The 22,977-nt window shown below is 46.2% G+C and overlaps 1 protein-coding gene across 1 annotated transcript in view; it reads right to left on the reverse strand.

Moving 5' to 3' along the window:
* The window catches only part of RREB1 (ras responsive element binding protein 1), a 174,968-nt gene that overhangs the window by 76,159 nt on the left and 75,832 nt on the right, over positions 1 to 22,977 (reverse strand). The window contains exons 5-7 of the mRNA XM_038770229.1: positions 10,899 to 11,107; positions 5,638 to 5,727; positions 3,093 to 3,256 (exon numbers count right to left, since the gene is read on the reverse strand). Coding sequence (XP_038626157.1) covers positions 3,093 to 3,256; positions 5,638 to 5,727; positions 10,899 to 11,069 — 425 coding nt within the window. The 5' untranslated portion in view covers positions 11,070 to 11,107. The remainder of the gene's footprint in view (positions 1 to 3,092; positions 3,257 to 5,637; positions 5,728 to 10,898; positions 11,108 to 22,977) is intronic.

Raw genomic sequence — 22,977 nt, forward strand, 5'->3', positions numbered from 1 at the left:
CTAAGCCATGCCTCTTCTCAATGGTAAAGATTTCCTGTTTGATGCGGAGGTGGACGGGCAACCACTGGAGGTTCTTGAGGAGTGGGGAAATGTAGAACCAACATTTTCTCAGAAAAATGATCCGGGCAGCAATGATCAGGACCGGAGTGGGGAGAGGAAGGAGGCACGGAGGTCAGCAAGGAAGCTGATGCAGTAATCAAGGTGGGATAGGATAAGAGGCTGGATCAGCATAGTGGTAGTTTGGGTGGAGAGGAGAGGGCAGATTCTAAAGATGTCATGAAGGTAGAACTGACAGGATTTGGTGTCAGATTGAATATACACGTTTAAAGAGAGATGAGTCGAGGTTATAGACTTGTGAGACAGGGAGGAGGGTGGTGCTATCTACAGTGATGGGAAAAATTACGGGGAGGACAGCGTTTGGGTGAGAACCTGAAGAGTTCTGTTTTGGACATGTTAAGTTAGAGGTGTTGGACCGACATCCAAGTAGAGCTGTCCTGAAGGCAGGAGGAAATCCGAGACTGAAGAGAAGGAGAGAAGTCAGGGCTGGAGAAGTAGACTTGGGAATCATACACATGGAGCTGTAGTTGAAGCCATGGGAGCATGGGAGTGGATATAGATGTCCCAGCAGCAGCAGCTGCCCCGTGCGCCCCGAACAGAATCAAGGGGATTCCTCTTGCAGGTGCCCCAGTGCGGAGGCCGCCCGGATTTATGGACAGTCGGCACGTGTGGAGATGGAGGCCCCACACCTCCCAATCGGTGGAGTTCTGGGGAGCTGCTGCCACGTGAGGCAGCGGGACAAGTTGGGACTGGCTGTGGGCCTGACCTCAAGGGCCCTCCGACCCTGCTGCCTCCTGCGGAGGCAGCTCTCTGGAGCTTTGGCCCTGACAGGGGTGGAGCCCTGCCTCAGGTACAGCTCTGCCCACAAGCCCAGTAGCCCAGTCCATGTCCCTGGACACAGAGGGCAGGGTGGGGCCAAGAAGCCACGTCTTTCATTTGTCCAGACGTTCCTAGCCTGGAGCGGGCATTCAGGAAAAATCAAGTTGCTGAGTCTCATCAGAGAGAAGGAGGGCTGCTCTTCACACCGTACAGACCCAATTTCAAATAAATCTCCTGAGAGAGCTTCACAAGCCAGACCCAGCCTGCTGGTTTACTTGGTTCTGACTCTACCCATCCTGCCATTCCTTTCTGCCCTCTTTTATGTTTCAGTGGGGGGTACAGGGAGGAAGGGGAGTGCCCCAGTGCCACGGCCAGAAAAAGGAGAGTTATTTCTATAAGGGGAGGGACAATCCATTGAGCAATGCCATTTTACCAATAAATAGTATTGAGCACCTACCGCGTGCAGAGCAACGTACTAATGACAATTGAACTCCGAACTCACACGTACGGGAATCGACGTATGCTTCTGTTTGAGGAGATGGTTTGTAAGGTTTGCAAACCAGAACCCAAAGCCATTACCAGGCTCCAAAAATGTTTTAGCAGCCCTTTCTTCCTCCCTCCCCAAAAGGAGGCACAATGTGTACTGAGGGGCCAGGGAAGTCCTTGCAAAGAAACTGTCCCATGGAGACAGATCTCTGCCCATCAATCAGTGGAACTGATTGAGCACTCACTGTGTGCCGAGGACTGTAATAGGCGTTTGGGAGAGAGCATTTTTGGCACAGAGAAGTTAAGTGACTTGCTCAAGGTCACACAGCAGGCAAGTGGCAAGTTACTAGGGAAGCACGCAGACCAAGGGACAGGAGTTTGCACAGGTGGCAGAACCTACAAGGACAATACAGAGCAATCCACAGCAGTGGTTATGAACTGTCCACTGGCAAGAAAACAGGATCCCTGAAGTCCTAAGTAGCCCATTATTAAGGATGGTCAGACCCAGTTCGAATGACGCCCTCATCTCCCATCTATCCCTCTTTTTCCCTGCAAAGCTACAAATCACTTTGACACCGCCTGTATGCCACATTCTCTTTGCAGGGGTGAGATCTGATCTGGTGAAGGGGAGTGAGAGAGGAAGCATGTCCTCTCCCTCCCCATCTGCTTTCTGTGCACACCAACCTGAGGCAAGGACAAGTGCCCAGTTCATTCTGACCACTCAAAAGCCCTCATCAAGCATGGGAACACATCTAATGGGACCTGGTTTGTCTGATTCATCTAACAGTCCTTTCCAAAATGCTGGTAGGAGAAGGGAGGGGGAAAGAAAGCCAAGAGCTACCAAATATCACATCTAATAAATGAATTCTTTTTCCCAGCCTATACTACCTTCAGGGGCTTTGGGCAGGGCAGGGGGGTATTGTCCATGGGTATTATCAAATCCTCCATCTCAGCTCTCTAGACTGTAAGCTCGTTGTGGGCAGGGAATGTATTGACCGACTCTGTTACATTGTACTCTCCCAAGTGCTTAGTACAATGCTCTGCACAAAGTAAGCACTCAATAAATACCACTTTTGATGATGATGATATCAGGTGTCAGGCTAAATCAATCAATGGTATTCACTTTATGCAGAACACTGTACTAAGGGCTTGGCAGAGTACAATATAGCAGAGTTGGGTAAACATATTGCCTGTCCCCAAGGAGTTTACAGTTCAGAGGGATCAATCCAACAGGAGGGTTCTCCCCTATATATATATATATATATATATATATACCAACCCCAACCAGGTTTTTTTTCCCCTATTCTATCCCATTGCTCAAGGACATCAATTTGTTAAAAGTGCAGGAAACCAGATGTGAACCACCTGAATGGGGCACACAAATATTTAAAAGGGTTCAGGGGGAGAAGGAAGGAGAATGTATGCTGTTCCTTAAGAGCCATCCCATTTGATAAGCCACCCACCCTTTGGCACCCAAACAAAGAAAACCACGCTGGCAGGAATGCTAAATTCTGAAGTGCTTTTAAGGACTTAGCCCAGGTACAGAGCTCTCCCCAAATGTAGCATTTTACCACACTGAGAAGAAGGCACATTTTATCACTTGTCTATGCAAGGAGATAACCTATTTCTCACCAAAGATGCCTTTAAATTAGTCACCTGACACCTGAGACTTCCTCCTTTCTCACTTCCTCCAGGATGCAGGGAGTCACTTTATCAAAGTCACCACTCACCTGTGCATGTTTCCATTGGTGGTGAAGGATTGTCCACAGACAGAGCATTTATAGGGCCTTTCCCCAGAATGCACCAGCATGTGGCGGTCCAGGGAGCTTGCTGAACTCAGAGACTTTCCACAGATGCTACAGGAATGGTCTGTTCCTCCAGTGTCGGTGTTATGCTACAGAAAGCAATAGGCTCATTGAATACTTTCTACGAAGCTGCCGTGAAACAGACAACCATAACAGTAAAACACACAACAGAACGACTCAATCTTGCCCCTCCTGACATGATCCATACTTTAAGTGTATGGTTTGCTGGGATCTTATTTAGATCTGTCGCTGCTGGCAGATGTATCATTATGGTACACGTGGCACATGCCCCGTGGCAGCAGAGATGTCATGAATGGGCCTCTGTTGGCCTTTCTCCACATCTAAAATTTTAACTTGATACATACTCCCCCTGCCCCTCCACACCCTCCCCCGACCCCAACTGTTGGGAAACCAACCTCCAAAGGCTAAGGTTCCGGGTCTCCTTTACAATGCCTGCAGATAGGGCAAAATTTTAAAGGGTAAGTGGCCAGTTACCAGCCTCATAAATGACTGTTGAAAGGTGGAATTTGATCTTTGCAGAAAACCCCCTTGCCCCTGCTGCAGCCACCTTCATTTAGCGCTCTTTCACAAAAGTGCTATGAATTTTAATGCTAATGTTTCTTAGGAGGACTCCCTTCTTTCACAGAAATGTTCTGGTTTCACAGCATGGCCAAAGTTTACCTTTACTAAAGCACCTCCCGTCCCCAGCACATCAACCTTGGAAATACTTTAACTGACTTGAACAGAGAGATTAAAAAACCATTTCAACAGCTGTTTGTTCTCTATTTGGCATTACATAATGAAAGATCTTTAGTATGTGACCACAAGTGCCTTTTTGCTGAATAGGATGTGAAAAATAAAACAGTTTGAAAAGTAAATATTTACATTGCTATTTGATCGGATCACTATACTGGGGTTTTAATCACACTTTATTAATACATTTATATTGCTTGGGTCTAATTTTGTGAATCCCTGAGAATGCATTAATGAACTCCACAGTATTTCTTAAAAGAAACTCTAAATTTCTTTAGCACTCTCACTTAACATTGTACTTTCCTCAAGCCAATTGTATGCTCTAGCCAGGGAGTCCCTATAATTTATGACTGTGGTGGTTCCCCCAACCACACCACACAACCTGAATTAGAAACGTGTCGTGTCTACGACTCAACACCGCCCTCAGAATTCATTCAATCGTATTTACTGAGCGCTTACTGTGTGCAGAGCACTGTACTAAGCGCTTGGGATGTACATATCAAAATTGAGGAGTGAAACCCTGGGTGGCTGGGAGTTTCTCTCTCAAACAATTGAAGAGGGAACGTTCACGTCGGTAAAGGACTGATCAAACTGTGTAGGGTGCTCCTTCTCATCTCGTCTGCTACCAACCTCTTGCTCCACCCTACCCAGTTCTTGGAACTCCCTCCCCAACACCCCCCCCCAATATTGCCAATCTGTCAATCAATCAGTGGAATTTATTGAACACTTACTTTAGAGGTTTGGGAAGCAGCATGGCCTAATGGACAGAGCACAGGGCTGGGATTCAGAGGACCTGGGCTCTGCCACTTGCCTGCTGTGTGACCTTGGGCACGCCACTTCATTTCTCTGTGCCTCGCTCCCTCATCTGCCCAATGGGGACTTCCCCAAGCAATGTCTAATCCCCGCAACTCCCACACTTCAACCCCCCTCCCTGAGCCACTTTAGTTACCCTAACTCTCATAGCACTTATGTTCACAACTGCTACACTCCATTACTGCCCTGTTTATAATTTATTTTAGCATCTTTCCAGCTACAACTTAAGTTCCTTGTCGAGCAGCGATTCTGTCATCCAACTCTTTTGCCCTTCCCAGCTGCTTAGGAGACAGTACTCTGCACACAGTAGGGGCTCAATGAGTGCAATTGATTGATTATTCTTCAAGTACTGTGTGGCTACTCTTAATAGGACTGCTGCAATCCCCTCCTTAGCCTTGGCCAAAAAGCCAGTCCTGCTCTGCCCCGGACACCTACACTTGAAAAGATGTGAGACGAGAGGCGGGAGCGAGAACAGCCGAACCTCAGGGACAAACAAACGTTTGAAAACACAAAGGGGGCTAAGAGAAAAAAATTCCCACCTAGGTGAATCTGTTTATAAGAAATTCCGTGTCCCATCAATACGAATCAGGAGGTCCACATTCATTGTCTTTATTGGCAGTGATAAAGAAAGGGTATTTTACCAACACCAGTTAGCCGAGAAAGCCCCTTTTAGTTGGCAGGACATTCGGCAGTGCACTATGAACTCTTTGTTCACTTCTAGTTGGGTTAAGAGGGACGGAAGAGGCATGCTGTATCGAGTTGGGCCTTTGCAACCAAAACCGAACAGAAAAAAATATATTTTAAAGCATGAAAGCGGCGGCCAAATTTGAAAGCCATCTGCAATCCCTTTTCCTATGATAAAAAGAAGAAATCCTACAAGGAAAACCAAGATCATCTCTATTACCTGTCGAATGTGCATAGTTAACTGATGCTGTGTAGTGCAAATCTTTTCACACAGGGGACATGTATAGGAAGACTTTTCCTCTTTAGTTTCCTATAAAAGACAAAAGGAGTGAAACTTTAACTTATAAAGCAATAACTTCCCTTTCAATTATTCAGTGTCCATCTCTGAGATGTCCAAGGGACTTTACAATCATCGTCCGTTAACCTTCAAAAAACCCCCTGACAAGGTTATTGTTTAACAGATAGGGAAATTGAGGTACAAAGTGGAGCGACTAACCAAAGTTAAAGCAGTGAGTCCCTAATCGATTCATTTCACTATCCTGTCTCAAGTGCCACCCGAAAAAGGGAAATCAGTGCACTGTTAACCAGAGAAACAGAGATTGGAAGTGACTGTCAAGGGAGCTAGGACCCTTGGGTTTTATGTTCTCAGGTCAGATTCCTCTCCAATCACATTGGGTCTGGAGCAAATTAAAAAGCAACACAGACCTCTCACAGAACATCCGAGGGCCCCTGCAGGAGTTTCTCTGTCTAGGATCTGATCATGCCAGACTCTGTTTGAATTATGGAATGGGACAAGAGAGTACGGTGGCAAATGGATGCTTCGTACGCTTATAAGAATCATGATAACAACTGTTTAGTTGTCTAAGACAAAAACAGAAGACTAATAGCATTTAACGAGTGCCCATCGGTGCAATGTACCGTACTAAGCACTTGGGAAGTACAAGATGGGGCCCATTCCGGGCTTACCAGAGCTTAAACAGAAGGCTTCCCACCCCTTCCCTCTTCCCCACTCTCCTCAAAAGTGGATTCCTGTGACAAAGGCAACAGTAACCATCTCTCCAAAGCCCACTACTGCCTGGATTGATCTGATGCGCTTTCCTCTTTCCTGACCAGGAGACATGCTGCCAGTGGAACTTCCCTTCTTAACAAAGACTCTTACATATGGGTCCTGGGGCTCCTCCACAGGATTTCAAATGGTCACTCCCGAGGCTGAGTCACCTGTCCAAACTGCAGCCTCCACATCTGTTGTGGGGGATAAATATGTGCCTGAAGAACTACCTGGCAATGGTTGTAAAGGTTGGCCATGGCAAAGCAAACAAAATATAAGTAGTGCTCCCCCAGATCACTTGCACTGTCCAAACTCACAGAGATTTAACCTTTTCAGCCCTCCCTCCCCAGCCTATGGAGTGATAGCCTGCACCGCAGCAACTGCAGCGACAGCCCCATTCAATCTGGTTAAGGGCTAACCGATCAGGTACACCATGCTGAGAAGAAAAATCCTGGCAGCTGTGCTGACAGACTAGATGGTGTTTAATCTCTTTGGCATTTCTGTGAAATTATAAGCCCTCCCCACATCCCCCCTCAAAAAAAAAAATCAGAAGGATGCAGTTCTAGCCCTTCTAGATGGCCTGTCCTGGGAATCGGCAAATTAACAAATGATTGGGCAATTACTGTTTCACCTTGAAGCAGAAATCAGACATACTGTATAGCTCCAGGGAGCTGATTAATATTGACTCTGGAGTTGGTTATTAACTAAAACCCAAACTTTTTCTGGTGCTAGCACAGGATAGGCTGCATACCACAAAACAGGTCAACCGGATCAAAGTGGCTCAGACAGCGAATTCTGTTAGACCTGCCTCAGATTGAAGGAAAAAAAAAAAGTCGAGTTGAGCATCACTAGAATTTAATTGGTGCTGTTAGAGCCATGCTGGTAAGGAGGACTTTCTGAGCTGAAAGATAAAATTAGCAGCTAATTTGATAACTACCCATTCCATAATGAAGCAATCTGGCACCGTCCTTCAGCTGGTGGCAAATCTCCAGAGCCGGGAGCTGATGAGATTTGCTCCACGGCTGCCTTCTGTCCCTTCTCTCCTAATACCTTGTTGATGGGGGAGATTTACCCATCTGTGGCCCAATTTCCTGCCTAAGTCCCATCCCCAAAGCTGATCCAAACAACGTTCTCTGTTGGACAGGGGAGCTTCAGCTCTCAGAAGAGTCCACAGTGGGCTTGGGACCAGGAGGAAAGGCAAGTTCACTCAATCTTCCCACACCAAGGCAGGGAGTCTTCTTTCCCTCATCATCATGCTGAAAAGCAGTGAGGCCCAGTCTCACTGTTGAGTAGGGACCGTCTCTATATGTTGCCGACTTGTACTTCCCAAGCGCTTAGTACAGTGCTCTGCACACAGTAAGCGCTCAATAAATACGATTGAATGAATGAATGAACTTGTTTTGTTTTTTTGTCTGTCTCCCCCCTTCTACACTGTGAGCCCGTTGTCGGGTAGGGACTGTCTCTATATGTTGCCCATTTCTACTTCTCAAGTGCTTAGTACAGTGCTCTGCACACAATAAGCGCTCAATAAATATGACAGTGAATGAATGAACGAACTTGTATCTACTTCAGTGCTTAGTACAGTGCCTGGCATAGAGTAAGTGCTTAACGAATACCATTTTTTTAAAAAAGCGGGGGGTGGGGGGTGCAAAGTCTGGGAGGAAGACTGCTCAAATCGGGAGTGCAACCTTCCAACCCTGGAGGGTGAGCAGGGAACCAGTTCTGTGCCAGGTGCTCATCACACCTGCCTTTAAGCAGCCCCTTGGAATGCAGGGATGGCTCCACTGACCGGGTTTCCCCCAACCTTTCCCTGCCAGGACACAAGGGATTGGATAGAAGCCTGGGATGGGAATGTGGTGGAGGAGGGGAGAGAGCGGCAGTGGTGAGGATGAGGTGGGTGGAGAAGAACTGTGACTCAGACCTGAAATGCCAAGCCATTTTTCTCGCCAACAGCCTGGGAAACACAGGCTGATGAGATACTTTCCAACTATCAATGGGAGAGAATGTATGGGGAAAAGTAAAAGCCCTGTTAACCCCATACTCAAAACCCTGCTGGACATTTTCAGCCAAACAGTTATTTAATAATAATAATGGCATTTATTAAGCACTTACTATGTGCAAAGCACTGTTCTAAGCGCTGGGGAGGTACAAGGTGATCAGATTGTCCCACGGAGGCTCACAGTCTTAATCCCCATTTTACAGATGAGGTAACTGAGGCCCAGAGAAGTTAAGTGACTTGCCCAAAGTCACACAGCTGACAATTGGCAGAGCCGGGATTTGAACCCATGACCTCTGACTCCAAAGCCCATGCTCCTTCCACTGAGCCATGCTGCTTCTCTTTGCCTCACAGGAGAGGGGCAAGAGTGGGACGAAGGATCCTTCAGATTCTTAGTAGCAGTTTTTGGCCCAGACAAATGACCACGGTTAACAATTAGAGATAATGATAATAATTATGGTATTTAGTTAAGCGCTTACTATGTTCCAGGCACTGTACTAAGCACTGGGGTCTGTCCCACAGAGGGCTCATGGTCTTCATCCCCATTCTACGGACGAAGGAACTGAGGCACAGAAGTTAAGTGACTTGCCCAAGTCACAAGTGGCGGAGCTGGGATTAGAACCCAGGTCCTCTGAGTCCCAGGCCTGTGTTCTTTCCACTAGGCCACGTTGCTTCACAAGGAGAGTCAACTGTGACCTTCCTGCTCTCCAATTCCTCAGCAGATACATACACTCAGATCTCATCACTTTACCTCCTCGGTAGTTGGAAATACGGAATTGCAGGCATTTTACAAAAAGGAGTGGAGAGGTTTTTAAAATGGTTGGGATTGAGGAAATACACGGAGGAGGGGATGGGAGGGCCTGGACCCTACAGCCATTGGGGCCTGCCTCACAGGCTGGGGCCCTGGCACAGAAGCCGGGCCACAGAGGGGAAATTCCCAAGTGTCTACAAACCACTATGGATAGGCAGCGTGTCCTAGTGGAAAGAGCATGGCTCAGAGAGTCAGCAGACGTGGGATCTAATCCTGGCTCTGTCGCTTACCTGCCATGATGCCAGGTCACCAGGCCTCAGTTTCTTCATCCATACACTAGGGAGTCAATTTGTGTTTTTTCCTACTACTTAGTCTGGGAGCCCAAAATAAGCTCTTAACAAATGCCACAATTCCGATTAGCATTAAACCGGGATCCCGCTTCTGCAGCCTCCTCCGGTTTTCCCACCCTGAGCATTACTGGGTGTGTCATTAGGACTACATGCTACAAGCAAACTGGAAGTCCAGAAACCTAAACCCTGCATCTCCTGCCTCAGGCCCTGTACCACCCTAGAAAACAATGGAGCCCGATTTAGGTGTTGCTTGCTCTTATTTTATGATGGTGGCCAAGTTCACCTTGTGGTAAACAAGGCTTTTAAGGAGCCAATACCAAACACCACAATTAGAGAATGTTTAACTTTTCTCTTCTCTACAAGTAGGAATGGAAACATGTAAGATTACTTCTTATCCATCGGAGTGCTTGGAGACTTATCAACCATCTCCTCTCTTCTGTCCCAGAGAAGAAGACAAAAAGTAGCAAAGCAATACTCCACCAGGCTAAAGAGAAACCAAGCAGGCTGGGCCTCTGGACTGTATCCCAACAATGCTGTTATAGGTTGCAGAGTTCTGTAGTATCAATCGATTGATGGTATTTATCAATATGAATATTACCTGTAATCCAGTTTAAAATAACAATAATAACGATGATGGCATTTGTTAAGCACTTACTATGTGCAAAATACAATTGCAAAGGCTCAATACTTGCCATCAAGGATTCATGCATCTCCTAATGCACTTCCGTCCATCCTTTACCATTTTCTTTCTCAAACTTTCTTTGATCCCAGAATGGTAGGAACATCAGTAAGGACGGTCACTGCCTCCATTAGACCTCTCCAACGCCAACCTATAGCGTGTGCCAAGGCTGGACAGCTCTGGAGATGAGTGCTGCCATGGGGGAAACAACTCCCAACTGAGCACTTACCATTTCTCGGTCTAGAGGTCAGAGAAAACCAAGGAAGCTGTCTTGAAAAACCCTCACCCAACGTCGAAGATTAACAGATGAACCACTTCACTGGATCCAACTAAAGCTCTCTGACTTGGCTACAGCTCGCTTCCAATGTGAAAGAAAAGGTGAAGGCTGACTAATGGAAACACCATTTGGAGAGGTACACTGAACTGTTATTGATACCTGCACCAATGAAAGACGTTGTCCTTCCCAAAGGGATCTGACAAAAGATCATTATAGGACCGGGTACGTGGGAAATGAATGGGGGAGGAAGATTAATAACCACTGAGCGCCAGATCCTGCCGTAGAAAACAGAGACTCGAAGGGAAGTCATGCTTCCCAATGTGTCCATTCACTGCACTCCTCCGATCTCAACGTTCACATTTTCGTTATGCGCACGATACCTGATTCCTCCTGCCGATCCGATTCGGTCCTGAGGATTTTGCTGGGGACTTGATGTTCTGTGGGTTTCCGCCATTCTCGGCAGTCTTCCCCATACTCATTACCGCTGACATCATGGTGTTAATGGAAGACGGGTCTGAACCTTCCAAGCTGCTGGATGAATTTGATGTCATAGAGTTGCAGTTCAAGGTTTTGAGCCTCTTCCTCTTCCCTGGGACAAAAGAGAGGAGATGGTTGCTAAGTACCCATCAACATTTTTTAAAAAGAGGTCAAAATAAGCAATCAATCAATGGTATTTACTGTGTGTACAGTCCCATTCTAAGGTGCCTGACAAGTCATGCCTCTTAATTACTTTGTTCGCCAAGGGATTAGCTGGACTCTGAAGGGGCATGGAGTGCTTAGAACAGTGCTTGGCACATAGTAAATGCTTAACAAATACCATTATTATGATTACTGTTATTATTAATAAAAGCAACTCCCACATTCTCCTAACCCATCTTCCCTTTCTCCACCACTTGGGCTACAGGAAAGCAATTTTCAGTGGGAAGGCAAACACATGAGCACCTTTCTCCTGAGGCTATCTGGTAAGGGGTATATATCTGTAATTTATTCATTTATATTAATGTCTGTCTCCCCCTCTGGACTGTGAGCTCGTTGTGGGCCAGGAATGTGTCTGCTTGTTGTCATACTGTACTCTCCCAAGCGCTTAATACAGTGCTTTGCACACTTCCCAGGCGCTTAATACAGTGCTCTGCACATAGTAAGCGCTCAATAAATACGATTGATGATGATGATGATGATGACAGTAAGTGCTCAATAAATACAAATTGAATGAATGAATGAATGAGTAGAGCCACAGATCTGGGGCACATTCAGTCCTCTAAGGATCTGGAAGCTACCTGTGGATAGAGGCTGTGTCTACTAACTCTGTTGTACTGTACTCTCCCAAGCACTTAAGTACTCTGCACACAGTAAGCACTCAATAAATACCATTGATTGACCTGGATCACCATCTTTTCTGATCCTTACAGAAAAGGTGCCATGAATTTGGAAAAGCTTCATGGAGGAGCTGAACTGAGAGCCATGATTTGGCCAAGAGGAGGAGAGGGATGATTTCTCCAGCAGGAAGAAAGAAATGAGCAGTGACTTGGAAGTGTGAGTGCCATGTGTAAAGGCTGGATTTTACAACAAAACCAGGGTTGTAACAGGATGATGCGGGCAGGTAAGAGAGGGCCCCGAAGTCAAATTCAGGGGTCTCCATTTAGTCCAAGCAATAACCTGGAACCATTGGAAACTTGAGAGGGAGAGGCATGATCCACTTGATCTTCGAAGAAGCTGATTCTTGATGCTTTGTGGAGGAAAGACTGGATTGCTAGACTGCGACCAGGGAGCCAAGTAATTTGCAGCAGCGGTATCAAGAGCATGATAATTAAAGTAACTGTGGTGTCTATCAGGCGCTGAGTGCCAAGCACTGAGCTAAACAACGGGATAAATATAAGACAATCAGGTCAGACACGGTCCCTGTCTGACACAGGGCTCACAGTAAGTAGGAAGGAGAGCAGATGTTGAATCCCCATTTTACAAATGAGGAACTGAGGCATAGAGAAGTGAAGTGACTTGCCCAGGGTCACATAACAGGCAAGTGGCAAAGCTGGGATCAGAGCACAGGACCCTCTAACTTCCAGGGCCGTACTCTCTCCACTAGGCTTTGCTGCTTCTCTAGCATCTTTCAAATCAGCCAGTCTTTTTTTTTTTACTCTCAGTCTTCCAAAGCCCATCAAGCAAGTTAAATAACTGCCTTTCAAATGTGAAGATGACACCACTGATGTTGAAGATTTCCGGTGGGGGTGGTGGCGCACCCACAAAGACTGTCCCATATTGTGTGGACGTGCTTCGGGGAAATAAAAATGGAAACCGAAGGCACTCTTAATGAGGTGTGGAATCTCAACTTGAAAAGCAATGACCAGGCTACCAGAACATCCTGAAAGGAAATTCATTTCATATCCATTTTTACATACATTTTCTTAATAAAAAGACAAGAGTCCGGTCAACTGTCAAGTCAAGTACTTGTACCTTGACAAGCAGCTGGCAGAAAAACAAACAAAACCACACCTTCATTTTCTTCCTCTGAGCCCTGTATGATGAGGTTTTCTTCGTGACTAGCACTGCCTGCAAACAGTGAAGCCCACGGAATCCCTTCTGAAATAATCTCAGTTTTTCTCACACTCTCTGCCTCCCTCCTGACCACTGGGGAAGGGGAAAGATGGGGAAGCGGGCTTAGTAAAGAGACCAAGTCGAGACCACATCCACATCATCATCATCATCGAGACGTACTGAGCGCTCAGGGAATGCTTAGTACCACGCTACTCTATTGGGAGCACAAAAATATAAGTAGTGTAAGACACCATCCGTAGCCAAAAAGGTTAATATCTAATGGGGAGGCAGACAGTATACCTGCAAAGGGAACCAAAGGCAAAATGTAGATATAAGCAGAAACAAAATAGACAATAAAAAAATCCCTCAGTTCATTTGATCAATGGTATCTGAGTGCTTACTCTGTGTAGAGCACTGTATTACGCGCTTGGTGGAGTACAATAGGAGAGCCACGATCAAAAAGCTTACAATCCAGCAGGGGAGACCGACGTTAAAATAAATTTAGGGGACGCAACTGAATAAAAAGATATGTACATTAGCGCTGCGGAGTTGGGAGATGGGGTGGACACCACAAGTGCTTACGGATTCGAGTGCAAAGGTTATCCAGTAGGGAGGGGGGATAGGATAGGGAGGCTATACCAGAATGTCACACCTTTTACTCTAAAGCTATAATTCTGAGGTCTACAAGATGTCCTACTCAATGTCAATTCCATGCTAAGTAGCCATGAAAATTTAGCTGAAAGCAAGAAAGACTTAAAAAATACCAAAACCACCACACGATACTATTCTGCATCTAATTTAAACCTATTAATGCCCCCCTGTAATCAGAATTATTGATACAGGAAACTGTGGGCTGTAAAGAGTTGCACTGGGCAGATTTTTTTTATTATCAACTAATTTGCTAGATGGAATCAGTAGGGTCCTCTGGATAAAAGAATGTTGAAAACTCAAAACAGGAAGTCCTGAAGTTTGTGCTGTGGATTTTACCACTTCCTCCCACCGCGCATCAAAGAGGGCTGCCATTCAAACTTCGACCTGATTATCTTGCATTTGCCCCAGTGCTTAGTACAGTGCCTGGCACGGAGTGGCCACTTAATATAACAATAATAATCACTATTTTAGAAAGATGGACGCTGACGCTGCTTGCTAAAAGCAGTTAAAAAAAAAAAATCAACCCCAACACACCAGCAGCCCCGGGCCTAAATGGATAGTGCACTTGGAAAGGAACACGCTTGCTTCGGGGGGAGGAGGAGAAACCCTTCTTTTGGGGGCCTGATCCAGGTCATGAGGAAGCTGCTTTTCCAATAACTGTGGCCCAGGAAACACTGGAGGAGTTTTGGGGCAGCATTCAGCAGAGCAATCCATAGGAGCAGCTTTCCTGGAAATCACTGATGACGTTTGGGTACTTACCTTTAGAACACAGCCTTAGATCAGATTAGTGGAAACTCACATGGTGTAACATCTGACCCAAACACCACAGATTCTGGAAAGACTGCAGCCTTCTCTCCTCTAATGCTATGTAAGGAAGTTACATTTTGAGGGTTTTGTCGGTTCGGGCTACCGAGTTACGGCAAACCAGTCTTAAAGGGCCCAATAAAAGAACTGAATTGATCTGTAGAGCCTAAATAATAACTGAAATGAATAGAAATCAAATATACTTGTTTTCTTTTGTTGCTGAGCTAGTCCCCCATAATTATTGTTTTGGGCTATTTAAACCATTTCTAAACACAACAGAAATGAGCTGGTGGATTGTATAATAATAACGGCATTATTGGTCTATGTACAAAAGAGTTAGGTATTTAATCTCCACTTAACAGAGGAGGACACTGAGGCACTAAGAACTTAAGCGACTTAGCAGGCAAGTGGAAGAGCCACGATTAGAACCCAGGTCCTCTGACTCTCAGGCACGTGTTCTTTAGTCCACACAGCTGCTCAAAGATGATGGAATAAAATGGTAAGATCCTACTCAGAGGATAGTGGCAAGTGAAGCATCAGTAAGCTGCTTCTAAGTTTGAGGCAGGAAGTGCTTAGGATGTCTTTTCTAGCCTCTCCCCCATTTGGGATGGGCAGTGTGTCCCTAAATAGGGCTACCCAGATACTCGGGGGCTTTTTTGCGGGGGTGGGGGGTGGGCAGGGGGAGAATAAGGCACCCCACCACCAACAGAACCTGCACCTCAGTTGACTGCAACTAGTTATAGTTTGCACTGATGGGCTATCAAAACACACTTGGGGATATTTTTTAATATCCGACACTGCTATATCTATATCCACTAAAAGGCTGACCACTTTTCTCCTACACAGATGAATAGGTGCTGAATGTCCAAAAGGTATCTGTGATACTGAGGGTAAATTGCTGATGCTTTTGCATCACAAAGCTGAAAATATAGTAAATCAGATGCAGTATTCAGAAAAATAAATGAATAAATTATTCTAAATTAAATCTTCTATTAGAGTGAGATCAATATATTCATAAGCCCAAAATCACTTTTCAAATTCATCCCAAATCCTGCAAGCACACATTATGCTCAAGGGACAGGAAATCTTTTGTCAATAACACCAAACCGTTTTATGTCAGAAAAAATATGAATTTAAGATTTCCAACAATGTTAGCCAAATGGCTGAATGTTGATCTGATAAAATAATAATAATTATGGTATTTGTTAAGCGCTTACTACGTGCCAAGCACTGTTCTAAGCACTGGGGGGGGGATACAAGGTGATCAGGTTGTCCCACGTAGGGCTCACAGTCATCATCCCCATTTTACAGATGAGGTAACTGAGGCTCCGAGAAGTTAAGTACCATTTTCCAGATGAGGGAACTGAGGCACAGAGAAGTTAAGTGACTTGCCCAAGGTCACACAAGGGGCACGTGGCAGAATTGGGATTAGAACCCAAGTCTCCTAACTCCTAGGCCTGGACTCTTTCCACTAGGCCACGCTGCTTCTTGAGGTAGAGCTAATAATTTCATAATTTACAAATGTCCACATTAAGGCTCTCTCCCAGAAGCAGCTTTCAACTGGAGAAAATTCAATTTAATCAAAATGTAATCAAAAAAGAAAGCAAAAAAGCCATGCAAACTTGTTGCTTCCCATTCGGTCTGAACAGGAAGACATTTGCTAAATCTATTTCCTCCTTTGGGATAACGTGCAAAATGCGACTACAGTCCGCTGAAGTCAAAGCCATCTACAATAACTTCCCATTTAAAAGTATTAAAACATTTCTGGGTTACAGTGTCTCATCTCAACTTGAAATCGTGAGCACAAAAGTAAAAGGAGAATCCCTGTGACCTTTTTAGGAGGAAGAAAATACTTTTAGCTTTTCTGCAGTCACAGTCCTTTGGCTAATCTCTGAGAAGCTGCTACCGGAGGACAAGGCGTATACTAACCCCACGGTGCGATTTCAAATTCTTACTCCAGTTTTGTACATGAGCTCTCCCTTTGGAATAGATAGGAAGAAAACACACAATGCATAGTGCAGGCAAGAAGGGAAAGACCTGATGGACCATACAAAGCAATCATTGTTCTGAGCTTTAAAGAGAAAAAAAAAATCAGCAATCTACTGATGACTTGTTAAAGCACAAGTCATGCACAAATTGGACCAGAAGGAAGTTTCACAATGCTGATCATATGATTTTTTTCCCCTAGGTTTGTTGCCGAAGCATCAGAACAAATTGTGCAAATCAGGGATGCTCTATTTTGAGAACCTGTAAAGCAACCTTATAATTTTAAATATATTACAAAAATATCTTTTTCTTTTCTGGTCAGGAAAACCATTTCGTTCTCAAAATCCTCAGGCTCATCTTCCCTCTCGCCTTCCCAACATTCTCCCACTCCTCCTTTCCTCTGCTTTTTAAATACAAACACACCCACCAGTTCCACCCTACAAAATCATCTGCTCTTTCCACCACTTTCTCCTAGAATGAAATCAAAGATGCCTAAATGGGGAAGTCCAGTCTCAGTTGCAAATTCAAATAAATTTGGAACGGAAACTGTCATTGTTCAAATTAACATAGGGAGAGATCCCACTTGCCTACAGTGTCAGCCTGATCCCGCATCAAGGCTTCAGGGAGGATAAGGAGAAGTACGGATAGTAAGGAAAAAAGAGTGGGGAGAAGAATGCTTGATAACATTGAAAGCTTTTACATATTTACAGAACTCAATATTTACACCCAACCGCAGCACTTAAGCATCTCTAGTAGTATACAAAGATGTACTTTTTACCGGAAGAAGATGCCACTAACAGTAAACTTCACCTATGGTGACGTGCGGCGGGACCCACAGTCTTGACTGCATTTGCAATCTACATCTCCTCCCCTGATCTCTCCCTCTCTGCAGGCTCAAATCTCCTGCCTTCAAGACATCTCTGCTCGGATGTCCTCCCGTCGCCTCCAAATTAACATGTCCAAAACAGAGCTCTGTCTCTTCCTTCCCAAACCCTGTCCTCTCCTGGACTTTCCGGTCACTGCAGATGGCACAACCATCCTTCCGTCTCACAAGCCCATAACCTTGGCATTATCCTCGTCTCCGCTCTCTCATTCAACCCACATATCCAATCCGTCATCAAATCCTGCTGGTCTCACCTTCACGACATCACCCTCACGACTCCGTCCTTTCCTGGCCTTTTCTCTCTGGCCGCTCATTCTCCGTCTCCGTCACGGGCTCCTCCTCCCCCTCCCATCCCCTAACTGCAGGGGTTCCTCAAGGGTCAGTTCTTGGTCCCCTTATGTTCTTATGTAGTGAAGCAGCATGGCTCAGTGGAAAGAGCACGGGCTTTGGAGTCAGTGGCCATGGGTTCAAATCCCGCCTCCGCCGACTGTCAGCTGTGTGACTTTGGGCAAGTCACTTAACTTCTCTGTGCCTCAGTTCCCTCATCTGTAAAATGGGGATTAAAACTGTGAGCCCCCCGTGGGACAACCTGATCACCCTGCAACCTCCACAGCGCTTAGAACAGTGCTTGGCACATAGTAAGTGCTTAATAAATGCCATCATTATTATTATTCTCCACCTATACTCACTCCCTTAGTGAACTCATTCGCTCCCACTGCTTCAACTATCATCTTTACACAGATGATACCCAAATCTACATCTCCTCCCTTGTTCTCTCTTCCTCCCTCCAGGCTCGCATCTCCTCCTGCCTTCAGGTCATCTCCATCTGGATGTCTGCCCGCCACCTAAAACTCAACATGTCCAAGACTGAGCTCCTTATCTTCTCTCCCAAACCCTGTCCTCTCCCTGACTTTCCTGTCACCGTGGACGGCACTAACCATCCTTCCCGTCTCACAAGCCCACAACCTTGGTGTCATCCTTGACTCCACTCTCTCATTCACCCCACATAGTCAATCCGTCACCAAAACCTGCCGGTCTCACCTTCACAACATCGCCAAGATCTGCCCTTTCCTCTCCATCCAAACCGCTACCACGTTAGGACAGTCAACTCATCATATCCCGACTGGATTACTGCAGCAGTGTCCTTTCTAATCTCCCAACCTCCTGCCTCTCCCCACTTCAGTCTATACCTCACTCTGCTGCCTGGATTATCTTTCTACAGAAACGTCCTGTGCATGTCACCCCCTCCTCAAAAATCTCCAGTGGTGGCCTGTCAACCACTCCGTATCAAGCAGAAACTCCTCACTACTGGCTTCAAAGCTCTCCATCACCTTACCCCTTCTTACCTCACCTCCCTTCTCTTCTTCTACATCCCTGCCCACCCACTCCACTGGTACTAACCTTCTCACTGTGCCTCATTCTCGCCTGTCCCGCCGTCGACCCCTGGCCCATGTCCTACTTCTGGCCTGGAATGCCCTCCCTCCTCAAATCTGCCAAACTAGCAAACTTCCCCTCTTCAAAGCCTTACTGAAAGTTCACCTCCTCCAGGAGGCCTTCTCAGACTAAGCCCCCCTTTTCCTCTGCTCCCCCTCCCCATTGCCAACTCGCTCCCTCTGCTCTACCCCCTTCCCCGCCCCACAGCACTTGTATATATATATGTACGTATTTATAATTATTATATTTATTTTCATTAATATTAATGATATGTATATATCTATAATTCCATTTATTTATATTGATGCCTGTTTACTTGTTTTGATGTCTGTCTCCCCCGTTCTCGACTGTGAGCCCGTTGTGGGCAGGGATTGTCTCTGTTGCTGAATTGTACTTCCCAAGCGCTTAGTACAGTGCTCTGCACACAGTAAGCGCTCAATAAATACGATCAAATGAATGAATCGCTAAAATCTGCCCTTTTCCCTCCATCCAAACTGCTACCACGTTAGTATAATCCCTCATCCTATCCCGCCTAGATTACTGCATCAGCCTCCTTTCTGAGCTCCCAACCTCCTACCTCTCCCAACTCCAGTCCATACTTCACTCCGCTGCCCAGATTATCTTTCTACAGAAATGTTCAGGGCATGGCACCCCCCTCCCGAAAAATCTCCAGTGGTTGCCTATCCAACTCCATATCAAACAAAAACTCCTCACCAATGGCTTTAAAGCTCCATCACCTTGCCCCCTCCTACCTCACCTCACTTCTCTCCTTCTAAAACCCAGTCAGTACCCTTTGCTCCTCTGGTGCTAACCTTCTCACTGTGCCTCCATCTCACCTGTCTCGCCGCCAACCCCTGGCCCACGTCCTACCTCTGGCCTGGAATGCCCTAACTCCTCAAATCTGTGAGACAATTACTCGCCCCCCCCTTTCAAAGCCTTACTGAAGGCACACCTCCTCCAAGAGGCCTTCCCAGGCTAAGCCCCACTTTTCTTCATCTTCCACTCCTTTCCCGTTCACCCTGACTCGCTCCCTTGGCTCTTCCCCACCTCTCCCTGCCCCACAGCATTTATGTACATGTCTGTAATTTTATTTATTTATATTGATGCCTGTTTACTTGTACTGATGTCTGTCTCTCCCCCTCTAGACTGTGAGCTCGTTGTGGGCAGGGAGCCTCTCCTTATGGCTGTATTGTACTTTCCCAAGTGCTTAGTACAGTGCTCTGCACACAGTAAGCACTCAATAAATGACTAAATGAATGGATTAATTTGCATAAGAAAAGGCTGTCCCTTGTTGAGCTGTCATGCTTGATGTTTGTGACACTGCAACTGTATACAATTATGGGAAGGAGCATGGCTTAGTGGATAAAGCACAGGCCTAAGAGTCGGGTCATGGGTTCTAATCCCTGCTCTGCCACTTGTCTGCTGTGTGACCTTGGGCAAGTCAACTCACTATGTCCAAAAACTCAACACGTCCAAGACTGAGCTCCTTATCTTCCCTCCCAAACTGGCAGGTTTTGTTAAGCGTTGACTGTGTGCCAGGCACTGTATTAAGTGCCGAGGTGGATACAAATAAATCGGGTTGGACACAGTCCCTGTCACACATGGGGCACACAGTCTCAATCCTCATTTTACAGATGAGGTGATAGAGGTGCACAGAGAAGTGAAGTGACTTGCCCAAGGCCCCACAGCAGGTAAGTGGCAGTGGTGGGATTAGAACTCATGATCTTCTAACTCTCAAGCCCATGCTCTACTGACTATGCCATGCTGCTTCCCATCACTATATCCACCCCAGTGCTTAGCACAGTACCACAATTATTATTATTACAAGCATTTTTCATGATACAAAAGGTTTAGGGTCCTTGACAATATGGTTTGGAGCCCAGGTGGCTGTACAGATTCATGTATCGGTTCCAGGACCCCTGGAAAAACAAGAAACTTTTTCTTTAACAGCATACCATGACATAAAAACCGTGATGTGATTGTGAGCCTGTAGATGACTTCATAAAGTGAAGTTTGTTAACACGTCTAAAACGGAACTCCTTATCTTCCCACCCAAACCCTGTCCTCCTCCTGACTTTCCCATCACTGTAGATGGCACCACCATCCTTCCTGTTTCACAAGCCCATAACCTTGGTGTTATCCTTGACTCCTCTCTCTCATTCAACCCACATATTCAATCCATCACTAAATCCTGTTGGTTCGACATTCACAACATCGTTAAAATCCACCCTTTCCGCTCCATCCAAACCGCTACCATGTTTATCCAAGTACTTAACCTAACCTGCCTGGATTACTTTACCGGCCTCCTTGCTGACTGCCCAGCCTCCTGTCTCTCCCCACTCCAGTCACTCTGTTGCCTGGATCATTTTTCTTCAGAAAAGTTCAGGCCATGTTTCCCCTCTCCTCAAGAACCTCCAGTGGTTGCCCACCCACCTCCGCAACAAACTCCTCACCATTGGCTTTGAAGCACTCAATCACCTTACACCCTCCCACATCATCTCGCTACCCTTCTACTACAACCCAGTCGCACTTTGCTCCTCTAATGTTAACCTTCTCACTGTACCTCAATCTTGTCTATCTCACCACCAACCTCTCACCCACGTCCTGCCTCTGGCCTGGAACGCTCTCCCTCCTCAAATCTAAAAGAAAATTACTCTCCCCCGCTTCTAAGCCTTATTAAAGGCACGTCTCCTCCAAGAGGCCTTCCCTGACTAAGCCCTCCTTTTCTCTTCCACACCCCTCTGTGTCACCCTGACTTGTTCCCTTTATTCATCCCCCCTCCCAGCTCCACAGTACTTTTGTACATATCTGCAATTTATATGAATGCCTGTCTCCTCCTCTAGACTGTAAACTTGTTGTGGGCAGGAAATAAGTCTGTTGTATAGTACTCTCCCAAGTGCTTAGTACAGTACTCTGAACACAGGAAGCGTTCAATAAATACATTGACGGACTGATTGGAAGTGGTTTTTCATCTTTACTGAAGAAGTTGTCCAGCACAGGGTGAACACCAGCCCTCTTTTCTTTGAAACATATCTTTTATTCATTCAGTCGTATTTACTGAGCACGTACTGTGTGTGCAGCACTGTACTTACCAAGTACAATTCAGCAACAAAGAGAGCCAATCCCTGCCCAGAATGGGCTCACAGTCTAGAAGGGGGGAGACAGACATCAAAACAAGTAAACAGGCATCAATAGCATCTATATAAATGGAATTATGGATATATATATATATATATATATATGCACATCAAGGTTAACCCCTTCTGAACACCTCTGGGTACCTCGGCTCTCTTCTCAGACCATGCTGACTCAGGACCTCATGGTTTGTTATACTCAAGCCTGGTTGCCCGGACCCCTGGGTTCTATCTCCAGCTGTGGCTGAGTTCTCCCACCTTCACTCCCTCGGTCCCTTCCTCTGTGAGGAGCCACAGTGGACCAAATCTGGCTGAGAGAGGAAGCTGTTCTCCCATCGATCAATCAAGCGCACTTACTGAATGCTTACTGTGTTCAGAGCACTGAATTAAGCACTTGGGAGAGAGTACAATATAACAGAGTCGTTATGCCCTCCCATGTTCTGGGGAGACTTTCTGACCTCTCCGCACTCCACATCGAGCTTGCTCCCTTTCATCCTGAACTGTACAGCACTGTCTTTTAGCCCATTCTTTCATTTTTATCTCCAACCCTAGTAGTCACCCTGCAGCCTCCAGCCACCCGGCATCTTCTTCCCTTTCGCTACCCTGCAGTACCATTTCCCCACCCCACCCAAAGCTGTCAAGTTGGGGGCAGTGGCTTCAGACATCCCCGCCCCATCCCCAGCCAAGCCCCAACCCATCACTTTTTCTGTCCCCGCAGCATTGGGTGGGGATGAGAAGTGAGGCTGCGAGTCAGCAAATGGGAAGCAGCAGGGCAGAGGGGAGCTGGCAGCTGGCTACTAAGATTCAAATTAAAGCTGAAAGAAAGAATGAGCAAACCAAAATATGCAGTCCAGTTTGGCACAAAGGGAGTGGAAACGGGCAGGAAGGCAACCAGGAAGAGAGAAAGCTGTGGCAGGGAGGAAACTGATTTACCTGCAGCAATGGAACCTAACAACACGGGTGGAGTTTACATTACACTGGGGTACGCCAGCAAACAGTGCAGGCGTTTCCCTGGGTTTTACCGATTTTGAGGTG

Source organism: Tachyglossus aculeatus, chromosome X3, assembly GCF_015852505.1.
Source record: "Tachyglossus aculeatus isolate mTacAcu1 chromosome X3, mTacAcu1.pri, whole genome shotgun sequence".
NCBI classification, from domain to species: Eukaryota; Metazoa; Chordata; class Mammalia; order Monotremata; family Tachyglossidae; genus Tachyglossus; species Tachyglossus aculeatus.